A 17122-nucleotide genomic window follows, 5' to 3' on the forward strand; every position below is an offset into this window, starting at 1 on the left:
CATATACTTGAATATTTCTGGTATCTCAACTGCAGATTTTTCAGCATTTATCTAACTTCAGGAGTCTGTATCTCAAAATGAACAAAACTGGACTTGTACAACTGTTGATATAAGCCCTTCAAATAACTTAGGATTAAATGAGACCACTCACCAAAAAGTAGAAGTGTTGAGTTATTGATAGGCACACACAAAAGAAAGAAAACTTGCTAGCTTTTGGAGTTAGTGGGTAGAGTGACAGTGCCATAGATATTTTGTGGTAGGTGGCTAGTTGCAGTGGGGATAGTATCAGGTGGGGACATTACAGGGAGAGGGAGGCAGTAGGTGGGGAGAGGGCCTGGGGTTGGGTGTCTAGTGGCTTGGAGGGAGGTCAGTTTGGATTCTAGGAATGCTGGAGGGAGGGGTGGCAGGTATAGTTGTAATGGCTGGTGGGGAGCAGCATACACTGAAGGTGACATCAGGATGAAAAATTGAAGGAGTCGCTGGAGGGAGGGGTGGCAGGTGTAGTTGTAATGGCTGGTGGGGAGCAGCATAAACTGAAGGTGACATCAGGATGAAAAACTAGACTGACAAGACAGATGAAGGGGAAACTTTCGGGTGGCAGGTGTAAGGACCTCAGGTTGCATCCTCCAACCGACAATTTTCCCTTCCTACATCCTGTCATCCCCTGGGTGGAAAAAAAAAAAAAAAAAAAAAAAAAAAAAAAGAGTCAGCATAACTTTGTGCAAAAGTTATGTTTTTTCATGACAACACACATTCACACATGGCTAAATGCACACGAGAGGTCCTATGGCGTTTTGAATGGCAGGTGTTTGATCATCAATCATACAGCCCAGATTTGGTGCTGAGTGACTACCACTTCTTCCCAGCAATGAAGACATGGCTTGCTAAACAATTCTTTGATACTGCTGTCAAACTGCCTGCCAGTATAAACCAGTGGCTGCAATTGCAGATGGCAGATTTCTACAGAGACTTGTACCGTGACATAAGTGCCTCAATGTGAATGGCCATTATCTAGAGCAATAGCTTCTTTCCTGGTGTATTTCATCCAATTTTTGTTGTATGGAACAGATTAGTAGAATGTCTTTTGCATTTGACATGAGAAAGGTCAGTAAAATACACAGATATCAATAAAATAAACACATATTATGAACAACATTTATGACTGCAGTGATACATGAAATTATACATGAAAATATTACTTACATGTCAGCTTTCCTACAAAAGCGTGCCATGTGAAAATATCACCAAAGAAATCCAGCTGTTTGTAGTTAACATGCAAATGTAAGCAATTTGGTACACATTTTATATATTTGTTGGTGTGTAGAGAAGCAAGAGGCAGTAGTATAAATTTGAGAAAACTGTTGGTCTCAAAGATTTTCGTGCAAAGTTCAAACAATAGCATTTGAAGAAAATATCAGTGAAGTTATATCATTAGTGAGTATTTACCGAAATCAAGTAAGTGGGAAACATCATGCACAATGAGCTGCATACAGATATCGCCAGTGTCCACAGTAGGCACTACAGAAAAGAGTCATAATAATCATTATTAAAACTGTAAAAAATATGATTTATGAGGTTCTCTAGACATGATTGGTACACCAGATATTTTCAGGTACTTAGCCAGTTTCCATATTTAAACACAATATTTTGTTGATGCAGTTATCGTCTTCAGGTGATACAAGTAGTAGTGGAATGTGTGCTAGCAACATATAATGGAGAAAACCATGTTAGGTTTCAAAATATTGTGCTAATCATCAAGATGGATATAGACCTCAAAATAAAATTTTTGGTAAACAGCGTAACTTTACATAGTTTTTTAACAAGGCGATGATCTTGCCTGTTACCTGTAGCTACTTTTAACAATTTATAATATAAATATATTAGCACAGGAAGATGCATCTAAAACAGACTTTACAAGAAAATTTGCTGAAATGTGCCACTTAAATTATAGCTCCTGTATTATTAAAAACTAATAGGATGACCCAGAGTAAACATTTGTTCAAAAAATTTTGTTAAAAAGAAGACAAATATTTTTATTTTGAGATTGCAATGCAATATCATGTACCTTTCTGAAAAAAAATTTTCAGTTGCTTACAAGGCATAATGTAAAGGTGGTTGAAAAATCTTGACACTATCCTTACATCACTACAATACTTTTTCCCTAGAGGGTGGTACAAGGGTGGTACAGCATTTGACAGGCTGTGTGTGAAATTGCAAGTCATTTCACCAAGCAGCTGACTATAGACTGCTGATTTGAATAAGGTTCAGTGAGTGAATTGGTAACAGAGCAAGGTGGGATTATTCCACTCTCTCCTATGCAAGAACTGATGCAAATATTTCGTTTCTTTTCTGATTTTTTTAGTAGTAGTACATATATGATAGTTACTGTATGCAAAATAATAATTTCACTAAAACTTTATTATACACAGGGAAGTTCTCTGATACTGATGATACTGGCATGGTATATTTAGTTATGATGTAAATATCTGATTTAAAGAAATATTCACTATTTATGGTATCTGCAGAATATGTGCATTTCAAAATTCCATAGCATTAAAAATTATTTGTTTTAGGATTAAACTAGCATATCTGGAAGCTCTTGCTCTCCTCTCTCAAGCAAATATTGTACTTTTTCTGTAAACATACTATTTCAAAAGTTAACAGTACCATGAAGAGGATAGATTGCTACTCACCATGGAGATGACACCTTGAGTTGTAGACAAGAACAATGAAAAGACTGTTACATATTGAGCTTTTGGCCAAAGCCTTCTTTGAAAAAGGAAACACACACACATTCACACAAGTAGGCACACTTCATGCAAATATGACTGCTATCTCTGGCCCCTACAGCCAGAATGTAGCTCTTTCATTGACTGAAAGCAGCACCATGGAGTAGGGCATGGAAGTGGGAGGGATAGTAGGATATATGGATGGGTGAGAGAGAGGGCTGTTTGGCAGGGTGTGCAGAGACAAGATGGTAGTGGGACAAGGCTGCTAGGTACATCATCAGGATGCTGTAGGGAGGGAGAACGTGAGGGCGTGAAGAGTGGACTAGAGAAGGGGAAAAGATCAGTTGGTGTGCTGGCAGAGAGAGGCACACAATGAAAGTGTGGGATTGTGAATTGGGAGGAAGTGGTAGGACAGAGACAGTACCAGCCATTGCCTCTACACCAAAATATCTCTTCCATACAACCTGGTCTCCTGGGGACAGCATATTTGCAATGACAAGAACTCCCTTGCACAGTATGCTGAGGGTCTCCCAAAGGCCTTCAAAAACAGGCACTAACCCCCAGACCTAGTCCAAAAACAGATTTCCTATGCCATATCCTCACATACCACCATTTCTCTGACCACCCCCAAGAAAAGCTACCAAGGAGCACCCCATCTGTCATTCAATATCACCTCAGACTGGAACAACTGAACCACATCTTCCATCTGGGCTTTGATTGTCTATCATCATCTCCTGATATGAGGGACATTCTATCCAAGATCCTTCCTACCCCTTCTAAAGCAGTGTTCTGTTGCCCACCCAACCTCAACAGCATCTTAGTCCATCTGGATACCACTTCTAATCCCTATCCCTGTGGAAGACCCAGGTGCAATCCCTACTCAGTCCACCCACCCAGCAATTACTGTACAAGTCCAGTGATAGGCTTACCTGATCCATCAGAGGCTGAGCAATCTATGAAAGTAGGCATGTCATATACCACCTTTCCTGCAGTCACTGCACAGCCTTTTATACTGATATGGCTACCAGCTAGCTGCCAAACTGTGGCCAACAGCAAAGTGGACACCACTGTGGGGCAATATGCAGCTGAACATAAAATGCTCGATTTCAATGGTTGCTTCACAATCTGGGTCACTTGGAACCCCCTGTACTCTACGAGCTTCTCTGAACTGCATCCTTACAACACATTCTCTGCTCCCAAAATTATCCTAGCCTCAACCTATGATAACTTTCTGTACCAACACCCTCCTCCCAACATTGTCTGCCCCCTCTGTCCTATCGCCTTCTCCCTATCCATGTCCTCTCATCTTCACTGTGCACCACTCTCTGCCAACGCATCCACTAATTTTGTTCGTCTTCTTTCTCTGTTCCTTTCCTTTTCTCCTGACACCCTCCCCTCCTCCCCCCCCCCCCCCCCCCCCAACATTGTGCCTAGCAGTCTTTTCCTACTGTCATATAGTCTCTGTAAGCTCCACCAGACAGCCTTGTTCTATCCCCCCCCCCCCCCCCCCCCATCACCCATCTGTATCCTGCTATTCCTCCCCCTTCCCTGGCCCATTCTGGTTGGTGTTTTCATTCAACATGGGAGTTGCATTCTGGTCATAACAGCCAGAGATAGTGGTCATGTATACATGAGGTGTGCCTACTTATGTGCTCTGTGTGTTTTCTTCTCTGAGGAAGGCTTCAGCCAAAAGTATAGTATGTAATAGTCTTTTCATTGTGCCTCTCTGCAACAACACATCATCTGTATGGTGATTAACAATTTTTGTAATATTATTGATATCCCAGTCTGACCTTTCCAGTGTTTTATTTCAAAAGTTATTCTTATTAAAATTTTCATGTTCCAGAGTTTTCAAATCTTAAAATGTAATTCTTTCCAAAATCTAATGTCATAGTTCTGTACCAATGATTTTTTCAGTTTCTGAAAATGTGTACTTTCATTTAAATAACCAGTAACTTTGTTAATTATTACAAGTAGAAAATTTCATTCTCTCAAAACGTTTCATTGAACTTTGGCAATCCCCATGGACATTAAACAGCCATCCCATAAAACAGTTATGATAACTTTGCCATATACAACACTTCTTCACTGCCTGTTGTACCTCTGTTTCTTTTAATTTTCCTATATTTTATTTCAGTACTAAAATGGAATAGCATAGTATTTTCTCAGTTTGTAATTTCTGTAATATTCACATCTAAAAACTGGTGTACAATAGTAGTTGGAGGCTTGCATTTGTTATGCAAACATTGTTTAGTCAGTATCAAGTCATAGTTGGACAGCTTAAGTGTACAGTTACTATGTACTAGTCAGTCAGGGCCCAGCAGAGAACTTGTAAACAATCTTCATTTCATCATGTAATTTTTAATGAGTTTGCACCTGCTAGCCAAGAAGTACTGTTGCTATTTTATCAGTCAGTTACTGCTCAGCTGTTGAAATGTAAAGTTATTATGCTTCCACTTGAAAGATTCTGTTAAACCACTCATAGTTTACATGAATAACTAACCTATGAAATGTTAAAATAACTAATTACAGGCTGACCATCACAGTAGTAAGCAGTATCAATAAATATGAAGAGATCAAAATGTACTGTCTGCAGTGTTGTGTACATTGTTTAACAACTGTGCACTGTCTGATGTTGGAAGTTGGTATATAGATGAGCCTGAAATTTCAAGATTTTAAGGGTTCAAAAGAATGTGCTGACTGCATTCTGCATTAAGAATTGCACATAAGAAAGCTCTGTGCAAGATGGGTCCTGCATTTACTCCCTGCTGATCAGAAATGAATTCACACAACAATTTCTGGACAGTATTTAACACATACACCTATCTGTAAAAACAAAAGTAATGTTCTTCATCATTACGTCACAATGGATAAAACACAGAGTCACCCACTATATAACAGAATGACAACAACAATGAAAACAGTGGACAGAAGCCACTTCTTCAGCTGTGTGGAAGATGAAGACAGTGTCAACTGCAGAAAGGAAACTGGTATTTTGGTGTATAGAAGGAGTTCTGTTAACTGTTTGTCTTCAAAAAGGTAAATGAAAACATGGGTAGATTATTGTAACCTTCTAACAAATCTGGATATCAAAATTCAGGACAAATGACTTGGTCTGCAGAAGAAGAAATGTCATATTACATTAAGACAATCTATATACCAATAAAAATGACTTGGCAATGGGAAAATTCTGTGATCTGTACAACTTCCACCCTATTCCCTGTTTTGGCTCTCTCAGGGTTATGTCTCCCCCCAAAATTCAAAGTTCTTCTTACTGATCAGGAAAACCAAGCAACAGTTGTAGATATGTATTTGGTAGTGTCACTAAAGGGATGGAATAATGTCACTGCAACATAAAGTGAATAAGGTGTATCAGTGTTAAAAGAGATAATGTTAAAAATAGACAGGATGTGAAATAAAAAATTCTCATTTTCACCATCAGCCTGAGAAGTTTTTCAGATGATCTGCCTAATATCTCTACTGCTTCCTGACTCTTACACTTATTTTGTGTGGGAAGATTGGATCTTTTCAGTGGTGAAGATTCAGAAACCAAAATAATACATATGCATCAGTGCACTGGTGACTGCTTGTATAGTACTAAATTTTGTGGTTGATATTAGTTTTCTTTTACTCTACATCATGTATACTACAATTAAAAATGAAAGTCAGAATGATATCTAACACATTGTCTATATCTGAGACTGTTCAGTCAATGCTGATCAAATAATTGGAAGCAATATTTGATTTAGATTTCCTTACCAAATGCAGCCCCTCCATGGTATCTGCTCCATATTCAGTTATTATTATTGGCTTGTTATACTTTGTCCTCCAGTTGCCTATTTCCATCACTAATTGTGGCAGAATGGTCTCTGTAAGTCCTCCATTCTCATACCATCCAAGGTAACGGTTAACTCCAATGATGTCCAAATACTGACTCTGCAAAATTCAGACACCAGTATTATTTCCACTGTCAGAAAGTAATAAACACAATGAAGTGATTAAAATCAGAATGGTGTTAAACAAGCAAATCAGTAAATTTAAATGAATCATATCTGCTGGTTTCCTTGAAGAGGTATCTGGCATATAAAAAGTATTTTGATATACATTTTGTATGGTATATTCCAGTCATAGTTGTTTTTATAATTAGGTGATCTCATAAATAAAACACATATCAGGAAAGATCAGTGCAATACTGGAAGACTACATTGATGCTGTGTTTTAACTCATGCCTCTTAATGAATCATAAAAGTTTTCCATTGTAATGTTATTTATGGCATAGGTATGTAATGTCTTCCTGTAACACTACAAAATCATGAAAACAGTACTCACATAAAGGCCTAGTAAAAAATTTTGGAAACTTGTGTTACACTTGCCGACGAGTGATACAAATAAAGAATTACAGATTTAGACTAATGCAAATTTGCTGAATCCAAAAATGAATATATTTTAATGCCACTCAAGAGTGTGATAAGAAAATCTTCATATCAATCAATAAATCATATCAGAGAGCAGTTTGATGTGCTTTGTAACTATTACCAACCACATTTATTTGTTTTATCAAATATCACCATTCACTATCCACTGAAAGATACATTTAGGTCTATTGCTGACTGACACTATTCTGTATTTTTGGAGTCAAGTACATCAATTCTTGCAGCACATGTCATTAAAATTTGCAGTCAAAACATCTAATCCACCCGGTGTTATAATGTATACTACTCATATGTTACGGTATTCTACAAGAATGTGTAGAATCAGTATGGACTCCTAGCATGTGGCTATCACACAAACCAAAGCTGAGCAAGACTCATCCAACAACGTGATCTTATGTTTACTCGTACGCCACTGACTATATCCTGATATAGATTGCATTTATAGACACTAACAGTACAGGAACAATATCTAGCATGTACAGTACAAATCCAACCATAGGCACAATGATGTGTACTATCAACAGGCACAAATGCAATGAACTGTAGATAGTTGCAACAGTAACTTCTGCCTCAGGATTTTTGGTTACTAACAACATTCCTTCCTTCAGTGTACTACTAGAATTAAATTCCAATAAATGCAATGCCAAACCTCAAGCTACTGGAAGTATAAAACTAATTCCCTGCTCAGGAGGTACTTGCCTATTAACTGAACTGGTCACCAACTAGAAATACATAATTTACCATCATTTGGCAACTAGTTGATTGTTCTGTAATTCTAATTGTGAATGAAATGGGCATTTTGTTGGAGATACCTGGTAAAAAATACCTCAACTTCCCATGAGATGTCTTTTAATTGAAGCCCTCACTTGATCTTCACAAAATTATGATTTGTACCAGCACTTTAGTTGCCCCAGTACAAAACTGTAGTTGATTACTTGTACCATCATCAGCCAGTTTAAGTATCTGCTTCAATCTGTCCCAGTGATTTTCTTCATAAGTTTGTAATTTTTTTTGTCTTGTATTATGTCTCTCAGAGTTTCCATTTACTTTATAGGTACTCTACTGGACTATAATTCTGTATAAACATGTTTTTAGTCTGTGTCAAAATTTCAGCACAAAAAATTTGATGACATGTTTCACCCTCCTTGAATGTAAGATATCATTTGGCTCTTCAATAATGTCTACATGAATATCAGAACACCATTATTAATATTTTACCAGTGTACAACTTATGTACTGACATTGCAGATGCACTGCAATTAATTTTCTCTATTAATGAAGCACGTGCAATGAAAAGCTTATTTATTTTATTTATTTATTTATTGTATTTTTTTGCACGGAGACACCAACTGGTGTCTTTTGCAAACGTCATAGCATTTTTTTACAAGTTTAGTACAGTCATATATACATATGTGATTACATATACATGATACAAATGTACTATTGTACCTAATAAGGCACAATATTGGGTGTTACATCGTATCTATTACAATTATTCAGATTTTACACACACACACACACACACACACACACACACACACACACACACACACACACACACATATGTGTGTGTGTGTGTGTGTGTGTGTGTGTGTGTGTGTGTGTGTGTGTGTGTGTATATATATATATATATATATATATATATATATATATAAATAATAGAGGGAAACATTCCACGTGGGAAAAATATATCTAAAAAGAAAGATGATGAAACTTACCAAACAAAAGCGCTGGCAGGTCGACAGACACACAAACAAACACAAACATACACACAAAATTCTAGCTTTCGCAACCAATGGTTGCCTCGTCAGGAAAGAAGCATGTTTGCGGAGGGAATGTAAATAAAACTTAATGGGGTCGTTGTGAAGGTGTTGTGAGGGTGACATGGTACTCGAAGGTGGAAAGTGGAACACGAGGCTGAAATGAAAATGAAAATAAATATGAAAAAATATATGGGGAGAGATAAAGGTAAAATTAGAAAGCAAATGGAGATCTGGTGTGAAAAAAGGCGAAAAAGGGTTGGTTAGGGCTGGGCTATGTTGATCCTGTGGTGAACTTGTGTAGGTGGCATGTTTGCGGAGGGAATGTAAATAAAACTTAATGGGGTCGTTGTGAAGGTGTTGTGAGGGTGACATGGTACTCGAAGGTGGAAAGTGGAACACGAGGCTGAAATGAGGCATGTTTGCGGAACTTTCCTGACGAGGCAACCATTGGTTGCGAAAGCTAGAATTTTGTGTGTATGTTTGTGTTTGTTTGTGTGTCTGTCGACCTGCCAGCGCTTTTGTTTGGTAAGTTTCATCATCTTTCTTTTTAGATATATATATATATATATATATATATATATATATATATATATATATATATAAAAACAAAGATGATGTGACTTACCAAACGAAAGTGCTGGCAGGTTGATAGACACACAAACAAACACAAACAAACACACAAAATTCTAGCTTTCGCAACCAACAGTTGCCTCGTCAGGAAAGAGGGAAGGAGAGGGAAAGACAAAAGGATTTGGATTTTAAGGGAGAGGGTAAGGAGTCATTCCAATCCCGGGAGCGGAAAGACTTACCTTAGGGGGAAAAAAGGACAGGTATACACTCGCACACACACACACACATATCCATCTGCACATACACAGACACAGCCTTTACAAATGTCTGCTTGTGTCTGTTTTGTGTTTGTTTGTGTGTCTATCAACCTGCCAGCACTTATATAAAGCACCCACGTGATTTACCAACTGACCTGCCTACACTGTGAAGCTTTCTATGTGGGAATGACCAGCAACAAACTGTCCATTCGCATGAATGGACACAGTATATATATAAAGTGATCTCTTAGGAAGTGGACACCAGCAAGGTAGTTATGCTATTATTTAAACTTACAGAACGATCGTTCTCCCAGTTTTGCTGCTGAGCAATGGTAGTTGGACGAGTTGTATCAAGACTTTTTACATGGCTAATAATTTCCCTGTAACATACATGCAACAAACTTAGTCTGATAGATCAGTGCAAACTATCACATAACATGACAAAAATTTTAAAATACAAACAGCACAGAACTGCTTGCTGTTATTGGACCAGAAGTGACAAATATGCATGAAGAAATATTGTGGTATGTAGGAAATAATGAGGTTTTTTGTGAGATAATTGTTCTCAACACTTTAGTAAAAGTGTCACATACAGATTTTACTTTATTACCATTGTGCACACTCAGAGAATGGAAATTAGATTGCAGCCTGTCATTCAACTTCAATTTTTAAATTGGCTATAATCTGATGATAATATGAAGCAGGTTGTTTCAAAACGTCACAGAGTTTAACTGATGAAGAAAATATTGTCCAGTGAATTCCTTTGATAGATCAGAATTTATCAGAAATTAATTGAATGAAAAGAGAGAGGAAAATTATTAAGAAAGCAGAAACAAGTCAGCATGGAGAAATAGTTCAAGCAGCAACAAGAAATGATGTGCAAGTAATTAAAATGGAACAAAATAATGATATGAAACTGGAAAGTCCTAGATAAATACAGACAGTGTAAGGATAGCACTGCCTGTCTGTGAAGATCTTAATGAGACCTTCAGTATACGGCACAAGAGAATGCTTGTCATTGCTGATGTGCCATCCACAAGTGGCCACACTGTATGTCAGGGATGGCAACTATCAAAATGAAGGTACCATTCATGGTTGGTGGGCAACTGAAGAGGTGGAAGTTCAGTATCTAGGAGGGTAGCATGCTTTGTTAAATAGGAACAGGTGAAGCAGTTAGGAGAGAATGTGTTGAGTTATGGACAAATAATGATAGTCACTTACCTCTTTGTCAAGATCATGAAGATATCAATGAACTTGAACCAGAGCAAGGGTTTAGGTTTTCAGGTGCCAAGGAAGGTTTTCTTTAGATGAGCCATGAACAGGTTGGCATATGAGCATGCAATGAGGGTTCTCTTGGCCATGCTACAAGTTTTTTTTCATATCTTTCCCTAAAAGGAGAAGTAGTTACAGTTTAGGATATAATTAGCAAAGTATAGAAGGAGTGAGGTGTTGGTTTTTGGAATTGAGAGGGTGTTGTGAGACATAGTATTACACAATGGTAAGACAATGTGTGTGGTGGATAATGGTGTAAAGGAAGGTATCATCAACAGTTATTGAATAGGAGTCCAAGAAGTAATGGTGTGGGGATGACTAAGGTGTGGTGAAGAAAATGGTTTATCTTTCATATGGGACCTAGGCCTTGGGCAGTGAGCTGAAGGTGTTGTAATTACCAAATACTAATGGCGTCAAAATATAAATGTGGAAGAAAGAGAACTCCTAACCACTGAAAGTAGTTGCTGTTATTGAGGTAGCTTCGCTGCACACAGCAACTATACACCCTTATCAGGGTGCCAAATAGGTTTTCTCAAACAACAGCAGAAATTATGGTAATGCAGATTAGCAACAGTTCACAACAATTTATTAATGGAAATATTACACAGCTTTGTTTTAGTCTGTAGATGGAGTGTGGCAAAAGTTCACTTCCACTGATCTGACTTTAGCTCTGCTCTAATTCAGTGTAAGGTAAATACAATCAGTTGTACAATATCCAGATTGGCTCTTCCTGGCTGTGACAATAGACATAGTTCTAATACAGTCTTGAGGTATTGTTGACTATGTTAACACTTGGTGGACACTGATCAACTGGAGCCGTGTGCCTGCTTATATCTTTGTGTGATGGATTAATGTCCAAGTGGGAAATTGCTGAGTGATTTATGGCAGGAACATAACATAGTCCATGTTGTGTGCATCCACTATGGTGTCTGATCAGCACAGGAGCATATCAGTTTTACAGATGTGTTATGGTTACATTCTATTTAATTACATAAATAGTATGAGGGCATGCTGGAAAGTAATGCCTCTGAATTTTTTATGTGAAAACTCTTATACATTTTAAAATCGAATAAATATTATTAATATTCTACATCTTTATTCTTCATGTCTACATATTTATTTGTCAACATAGTCACCTTGTGATGAACACATTTCTGCCAACAAGAGAGTAGCTTGTTGATTCCATCACTTTAGAATGTTTGACTTTGTTGAAGGAAGCAAAACCTCATTTCTGCTTGCATCACTTCATTGCTATCAAAGAGAGTCCTTGAAAGTGTCCTTTAAGTTTCAGAAATAAATGAAAATTGGATGGGGGCAAATTGGGTCTCTAAGGAGGATGATGAATGAAGTTGTGGGATTTCTGTTGGGTTGTAGCCCAAGGAAAACACTCATTTATGTAAGACATGGTATACTTCATTACAGATGTCCACAGCACAGCCCCCACCCCCCCACCCCCCACACACACATCTCCCACTACCGCAGTGTGGAGCATGGTATGAGCACAGTGGAAGGGGGGGGGGGGGGGGGCATCTGGCAGTGAGGGTGATGACAGTGATGTGATGGGGATGTTGATCTCTGGAGGTTGTTGCTGCAGGGACCACACTGGAAGGTCGACATGGAACTCCTGTAGGTGGTGTGAGTGGAAGAGGCATTGGCCCATACATGAAGATGGAGCAGTGGCGGGAGGGACTGTGTTCCCTGTGTGATTGGCTGGCAGCATTCAAACTGTAGCCCTCCCTAGGGGGGTTACTGTAGCTCAGAGGAGCATGTGGTCAACCCCACACAGGAGCGGGCAGGAGCAGGCAATAGATTGATGAACTGGGCCCCCGGTCAGGTGGGGTGAGTTGTCTTGCAACAGGATGAAGATGCAATTGTCGTTGATGAGTATCGTGATGTCCTCCACACATTTGGGTGGGACTTCAGTTTACAGAACCACTAGAGGGGGTAGGGAGGAGGAGGTAGAGAGAAAGGGTGAGAACCCGAGGAATGGTGTTGATTTTGATGGAGATGCATGTTCGGGTGAAGCCTGTGGCAGCAGCTCTGAGATGTCATAGCTTGAGCATGAGTCCTCAGTGTTGGGAGGCTGCATAATGTCATTGGGCATGAAAGATGCTGGGTCAAGTTGTCCCAGTTTCACATGGTGGAGAGAAACAGTGAGTGGTGAAACTTTAACCCAGATGTTCATTGTGTTATTGGTGTGGTTTATGACCTCTTATGGGCCTGCGCAACTCTGCTGTAGACCCTGACAAAAACGCAGGAACTGCGTCTAATAAATTAGATTAACTTGCAGAGATTCAAAAACCTAACTAGCGAAGCACTCAGATGAAACTAAATAATTTGCCCCTGATTAGGAACTTGTAATATGTCACAAAATCGATTTACTTTCCAACGCAAACGAAAATGCGAGAACTGTTGGTATTAGAAACATGCAGAAACTCAAGAAACTAAGCTATTAAAGCACACAGGTGATATTATAAATTTCACTCCTGGTTAGGAACACGTAAAAGTAACAAAATTGGTTACTTCCCTGTTCCTGCTTGTGTTGTGGCTTGCTACTGCTGCCCGACTGCTAAAACTTCACGGTTGAAGGCTGAGAATTTTTGTTGGGCACATGAAAGTTTCTATGGAAAGAACTGAACACCACGTTGTTGTGGCGTTTTCTTAGGACCACGCCTACTGCAGAGTCACTGGCATCTGTGGTGATGAAAAGTTCAAAATTCAACACTGGAAGAGTGAGTGTGATGGCTCGTGATCGAGTCTTTCAGGGCCTGGAAGGCTGTGCGCATTGGTTCTGTCCACAGAATGAGGTGCATCCCTGAAGTTTGCTTGCTGGCGAGGGTGCTAGTGAGGGTGACCTGCTTGTCGGCTGCTGCAGGTAAATGATGAAGGTAGTAGTTTATCATTCCCAGGAACCATTGGACATCTTTGTATGTGGTAGGGAGTGGCATGAATAAGATGGATTGCACTTTCGATTCTGGGGGTGCATCCCGGCAGCCGAGACTGTATACCCCGAGAATTGGGTAGATTGCTGGCATAGTTGCAGTTTGTCGGTGTTAATATCAACTCCATTTGATGAAAAAGTGTCCTTTACTATTGTGAGGTGACGTTCGTTATCCTGCATGGATTTGATGAAGATCAGGATATTGTCGAGATGTATGAAATAGAAGTCGAACTGGAGCAAGAGAGAGTCAATAAAGGGTTGCCATGTGTGGGCGGCATTTTCTAACCCAAATGGCATGAAATGGTACTTGTACAACCCGATGGAGGTGATAACCGCCATTTTCAGAATGTCTTCGAGTGCGACTGGGATTTGGTGATAAGCGTGTTTGCAATCCAGTACGCTGAAAATTGTAGCACCCACTAGAAGGTGAGTAAAGTCAGAAATGTTTGGTATAGGATAACTGTCCACCACAGTTCTAGCGTTCAAGCATCAAACATATGAAAGGAGCTATCCTGATTAGTGGTGAGGTGTATGGGTGATGACCAGTTGCTATCGGAGTGCTGTAAAATTCCCTCCTCAAGAAGTTCCTGTATTTGCTGGCGAGCCTAGCGTAACTTGAGTGGGTTCTGGCAGAAAGCCTTGTGGTGAATACGTGAGCCCTCTGATGTGATGATGTGATGAACAGTCCCGTTTGTGACAGTGGAAACTGAATGTTCAATGACTGCGCACGGGTGGGGCGTGGTGTTGGTTGATTTATTAGAGGTGCATGGCTTGGAAGCGGCACGGTTGTCTGCTCAAGAGGGGAATGGCAGCAAAAAAGTCACATTTTTGCTATGTTTACACCAGCAGGGATGGCAGTTTGTGAATGCCAAATGTGAGGCAGGTGTGAGCAGTGCGCATAGAGGCTGTCTATTGTCCAAAGGTGTGCTCGGTAGTGGCAGCGCTGCTGGCGGGCGTGGAGGTATGGAGTGAGCTGTGCGAGGATGCACAAGAAGGGGGAATGTTTATAAACACTCTGGACAGGTGTGCACGTTGCAGGGGGGGGGGGGGGGGGGACGTCATTGGAGACTGGACAGCAGGATCGTCATGAGGCATGTGAGTGTCAGTTTGCAAAACAAGTGAGAGAAACGTTGAATGGAACACATTTGATGGGGGTGGAGGAGGTAGAGTAACTCTATATGGTTGAGACTGGAGTCACACAAGATAGTGTGGTGTTGCTAATCTGTGTGCTGTTGTCGGCAGAGCTGTCAGGTGTGGTGGATGAAGGCTCAGGTATCAGAGCTGATGAGTGGTGTGAATTGATGTGGGCGGTGATCGTGTCAAGCTCATCCTCAGCGCATGCAAAGAGATATGTCAAAATGGCATTCTCACAGCAGAGGCTGCATATCTCGGCATCTTCTGCCAGGATGTGATTCACAGTTGCACAAGTCCTGCTTGGCAGAGCTGCACATTGATGCACTAAATAGTTAATGGCATTTACACTCAGAGCAGGTAGTGGAGCACAGTCACATGGGATGTGAGAGTTAGAGGTGGTGAAACAGAGAACCTGGAATGACATTTGGAGACAGGTGGTGGTGTGATAAGAAATCGATTCCCAGGGTCAGTTCTGTGATACCTGCCACATGGAAGATCCAAGGGAGGGAGATGATGTTAAAGAGGTGGAGTTGAAGCTCGATGGAGCCACAGGTCTGTAGATGAGTTGACGGCTCTCAGGAGAGAGCATGTGCATGTGAGGGGGCATGTGACAATCGATTTAGACACAATTGAGACATAAGCCCCAGTGTCCATGAGGAAGTTGTGACTCGAAGAATAGTCTTTGACGTAAAGGTGGACGTTCGACGGGATGGAGGTATGAATGGAATGTAGCATGGGTTGACACTTATTGGGTGATTGACTTTTTGGTTGCTTGCATGGGGGACAGCACTGTTGTGCATTGTTGCCAAATATGGTGTGGTGCCAACAGTGAGGGTGCACTGGGAGAGGAGGCAGTCGATTGCCCTCGATGTGTTCGGGTTCATACACCACGGCAGATGATGAAAGTGTGATATGCAGTGGCTTGGTGGGCAGAAAGGGTGCACACTGGGTGCCACATGGTGCAGCAGTTTGTGAGGTGGAGCACGGCCTGCCTCTGCCTGTGGCAGGGCAAACTACCAGTGCAGGAGTCCAACCTGTTACATGAGCTCCTGCTGGCGGCACTGGTGTGTGAGCGAACGGACCTGGGCAGCCATCCGCAGATGTGAACTGATGGATTTCATGGCGCGGGGGAGGAGATGAACCTGGAGATCTGTAGGCTGACACCAAAGCTGGGACAGGGTGCAGTCGCCGAGATGTTCCTCGTACAGTATTTGCAGAATAGAGAGGCGCTCAACAATAGTCTGTTTTGCGAACTTGTACTTCAAAGTTATTAAGGTCGCAGATCAGGTCTGTGTGTCCGTGCAGTTGAGTCATGAGGCACAGGAATTTTGAATTGTCATCAGTTACATGGTACAGTTTGAACAAGTTCTCCACCAGTGCAAACCACATTGCTGGATTGTCCTCAGATAATGGGGGCAGGATCGGTAAGCAGGCTGGTGGGGGCTATGAAGGCACACTTACTTCTGTATCTGAGTCCCTCATATCACTTGTATGATGTGGGTGCTGGACCAGCACGGTCAACACAGACAGCACTGCATAGGGTGAGAGCAAGCAGTCTGCCAGAGCGGATGAGAACGGCACCGAAGCACTAGGAAATGATGCTGTAGAAGTGTCTGATGTAATGGTTGCAAACATGGATGTCTGACATGGAAGGCATATCAGGCACCATGTGAAAAGTGAGCAGGTGAATGGCTGCAGCCAAAACACCCTGAAAGTTTACTTGCAGTGGTGAGGGGGCGGAAGAGCAGACGTGCACAGAGCAGCACAGTAAAATGTTCCCACTGGGCTGTCAACATGATGACAGATATGTGCACCCACTGCCTGATGCACATATCTCCACCACAGCTGATGCAAGTGACACATCAACTGGCACAGTTCTACAGCAATAACACAATGATTCAATACAACCCCTTTAGTTCTTCTTGAGAAAATTTACCGCTCCCCAATGCAAATGGTCAGCATTCGACCATGAACTCATTGCAGTTTATGAAGCTGTGAGATACTTCCACAAGGAACTAAAGGT

The 17122-nt window shown here is 40.7% G+C and overlaps 1 protein-coding gene across 1 annotated transcript in view; it reads right to left on the minus strand.

The window, feature by feature from the left end:
- Nucleotides 1-17122, minus strand: part of LOC124792217 (beta-glucuronidase-like) — a 153582-nt gene that overhangs the window by 38079 nt on the left and 98381 nt on the right. The window contains exons 10-11 of the mRNA XM_047257922.1: nucleotides 10048-10132; nucleotides 6489-6665 (exon numbers count right to left, since the gene is read on the minus strand). Coding sequence (XP_047113878.1) covers nucleotides 6489-6665; nucleotides 10048-10132 — 262 coding nt within the window. The remainder of the gene's footprint in view (nucleotides 1-6488; nucleotides 6666-10047; nucleotides 10133-17122) is intronic.

This window comes from Schistocerca piceifrons, chromosome 1, assembly GCF_021461385.2.
Source record: "Schistocerca piceifrons isolate TAMUIC-IGC-003096 chromosome 1, iqSchPice1.1, whole genome shotgun sequence".
NCBI lineage: Eukaryota > Metazoa > Arthropoda > Insecta > Orthoptera > Acrididae > Schistocerca > Schistocerca piceifrons.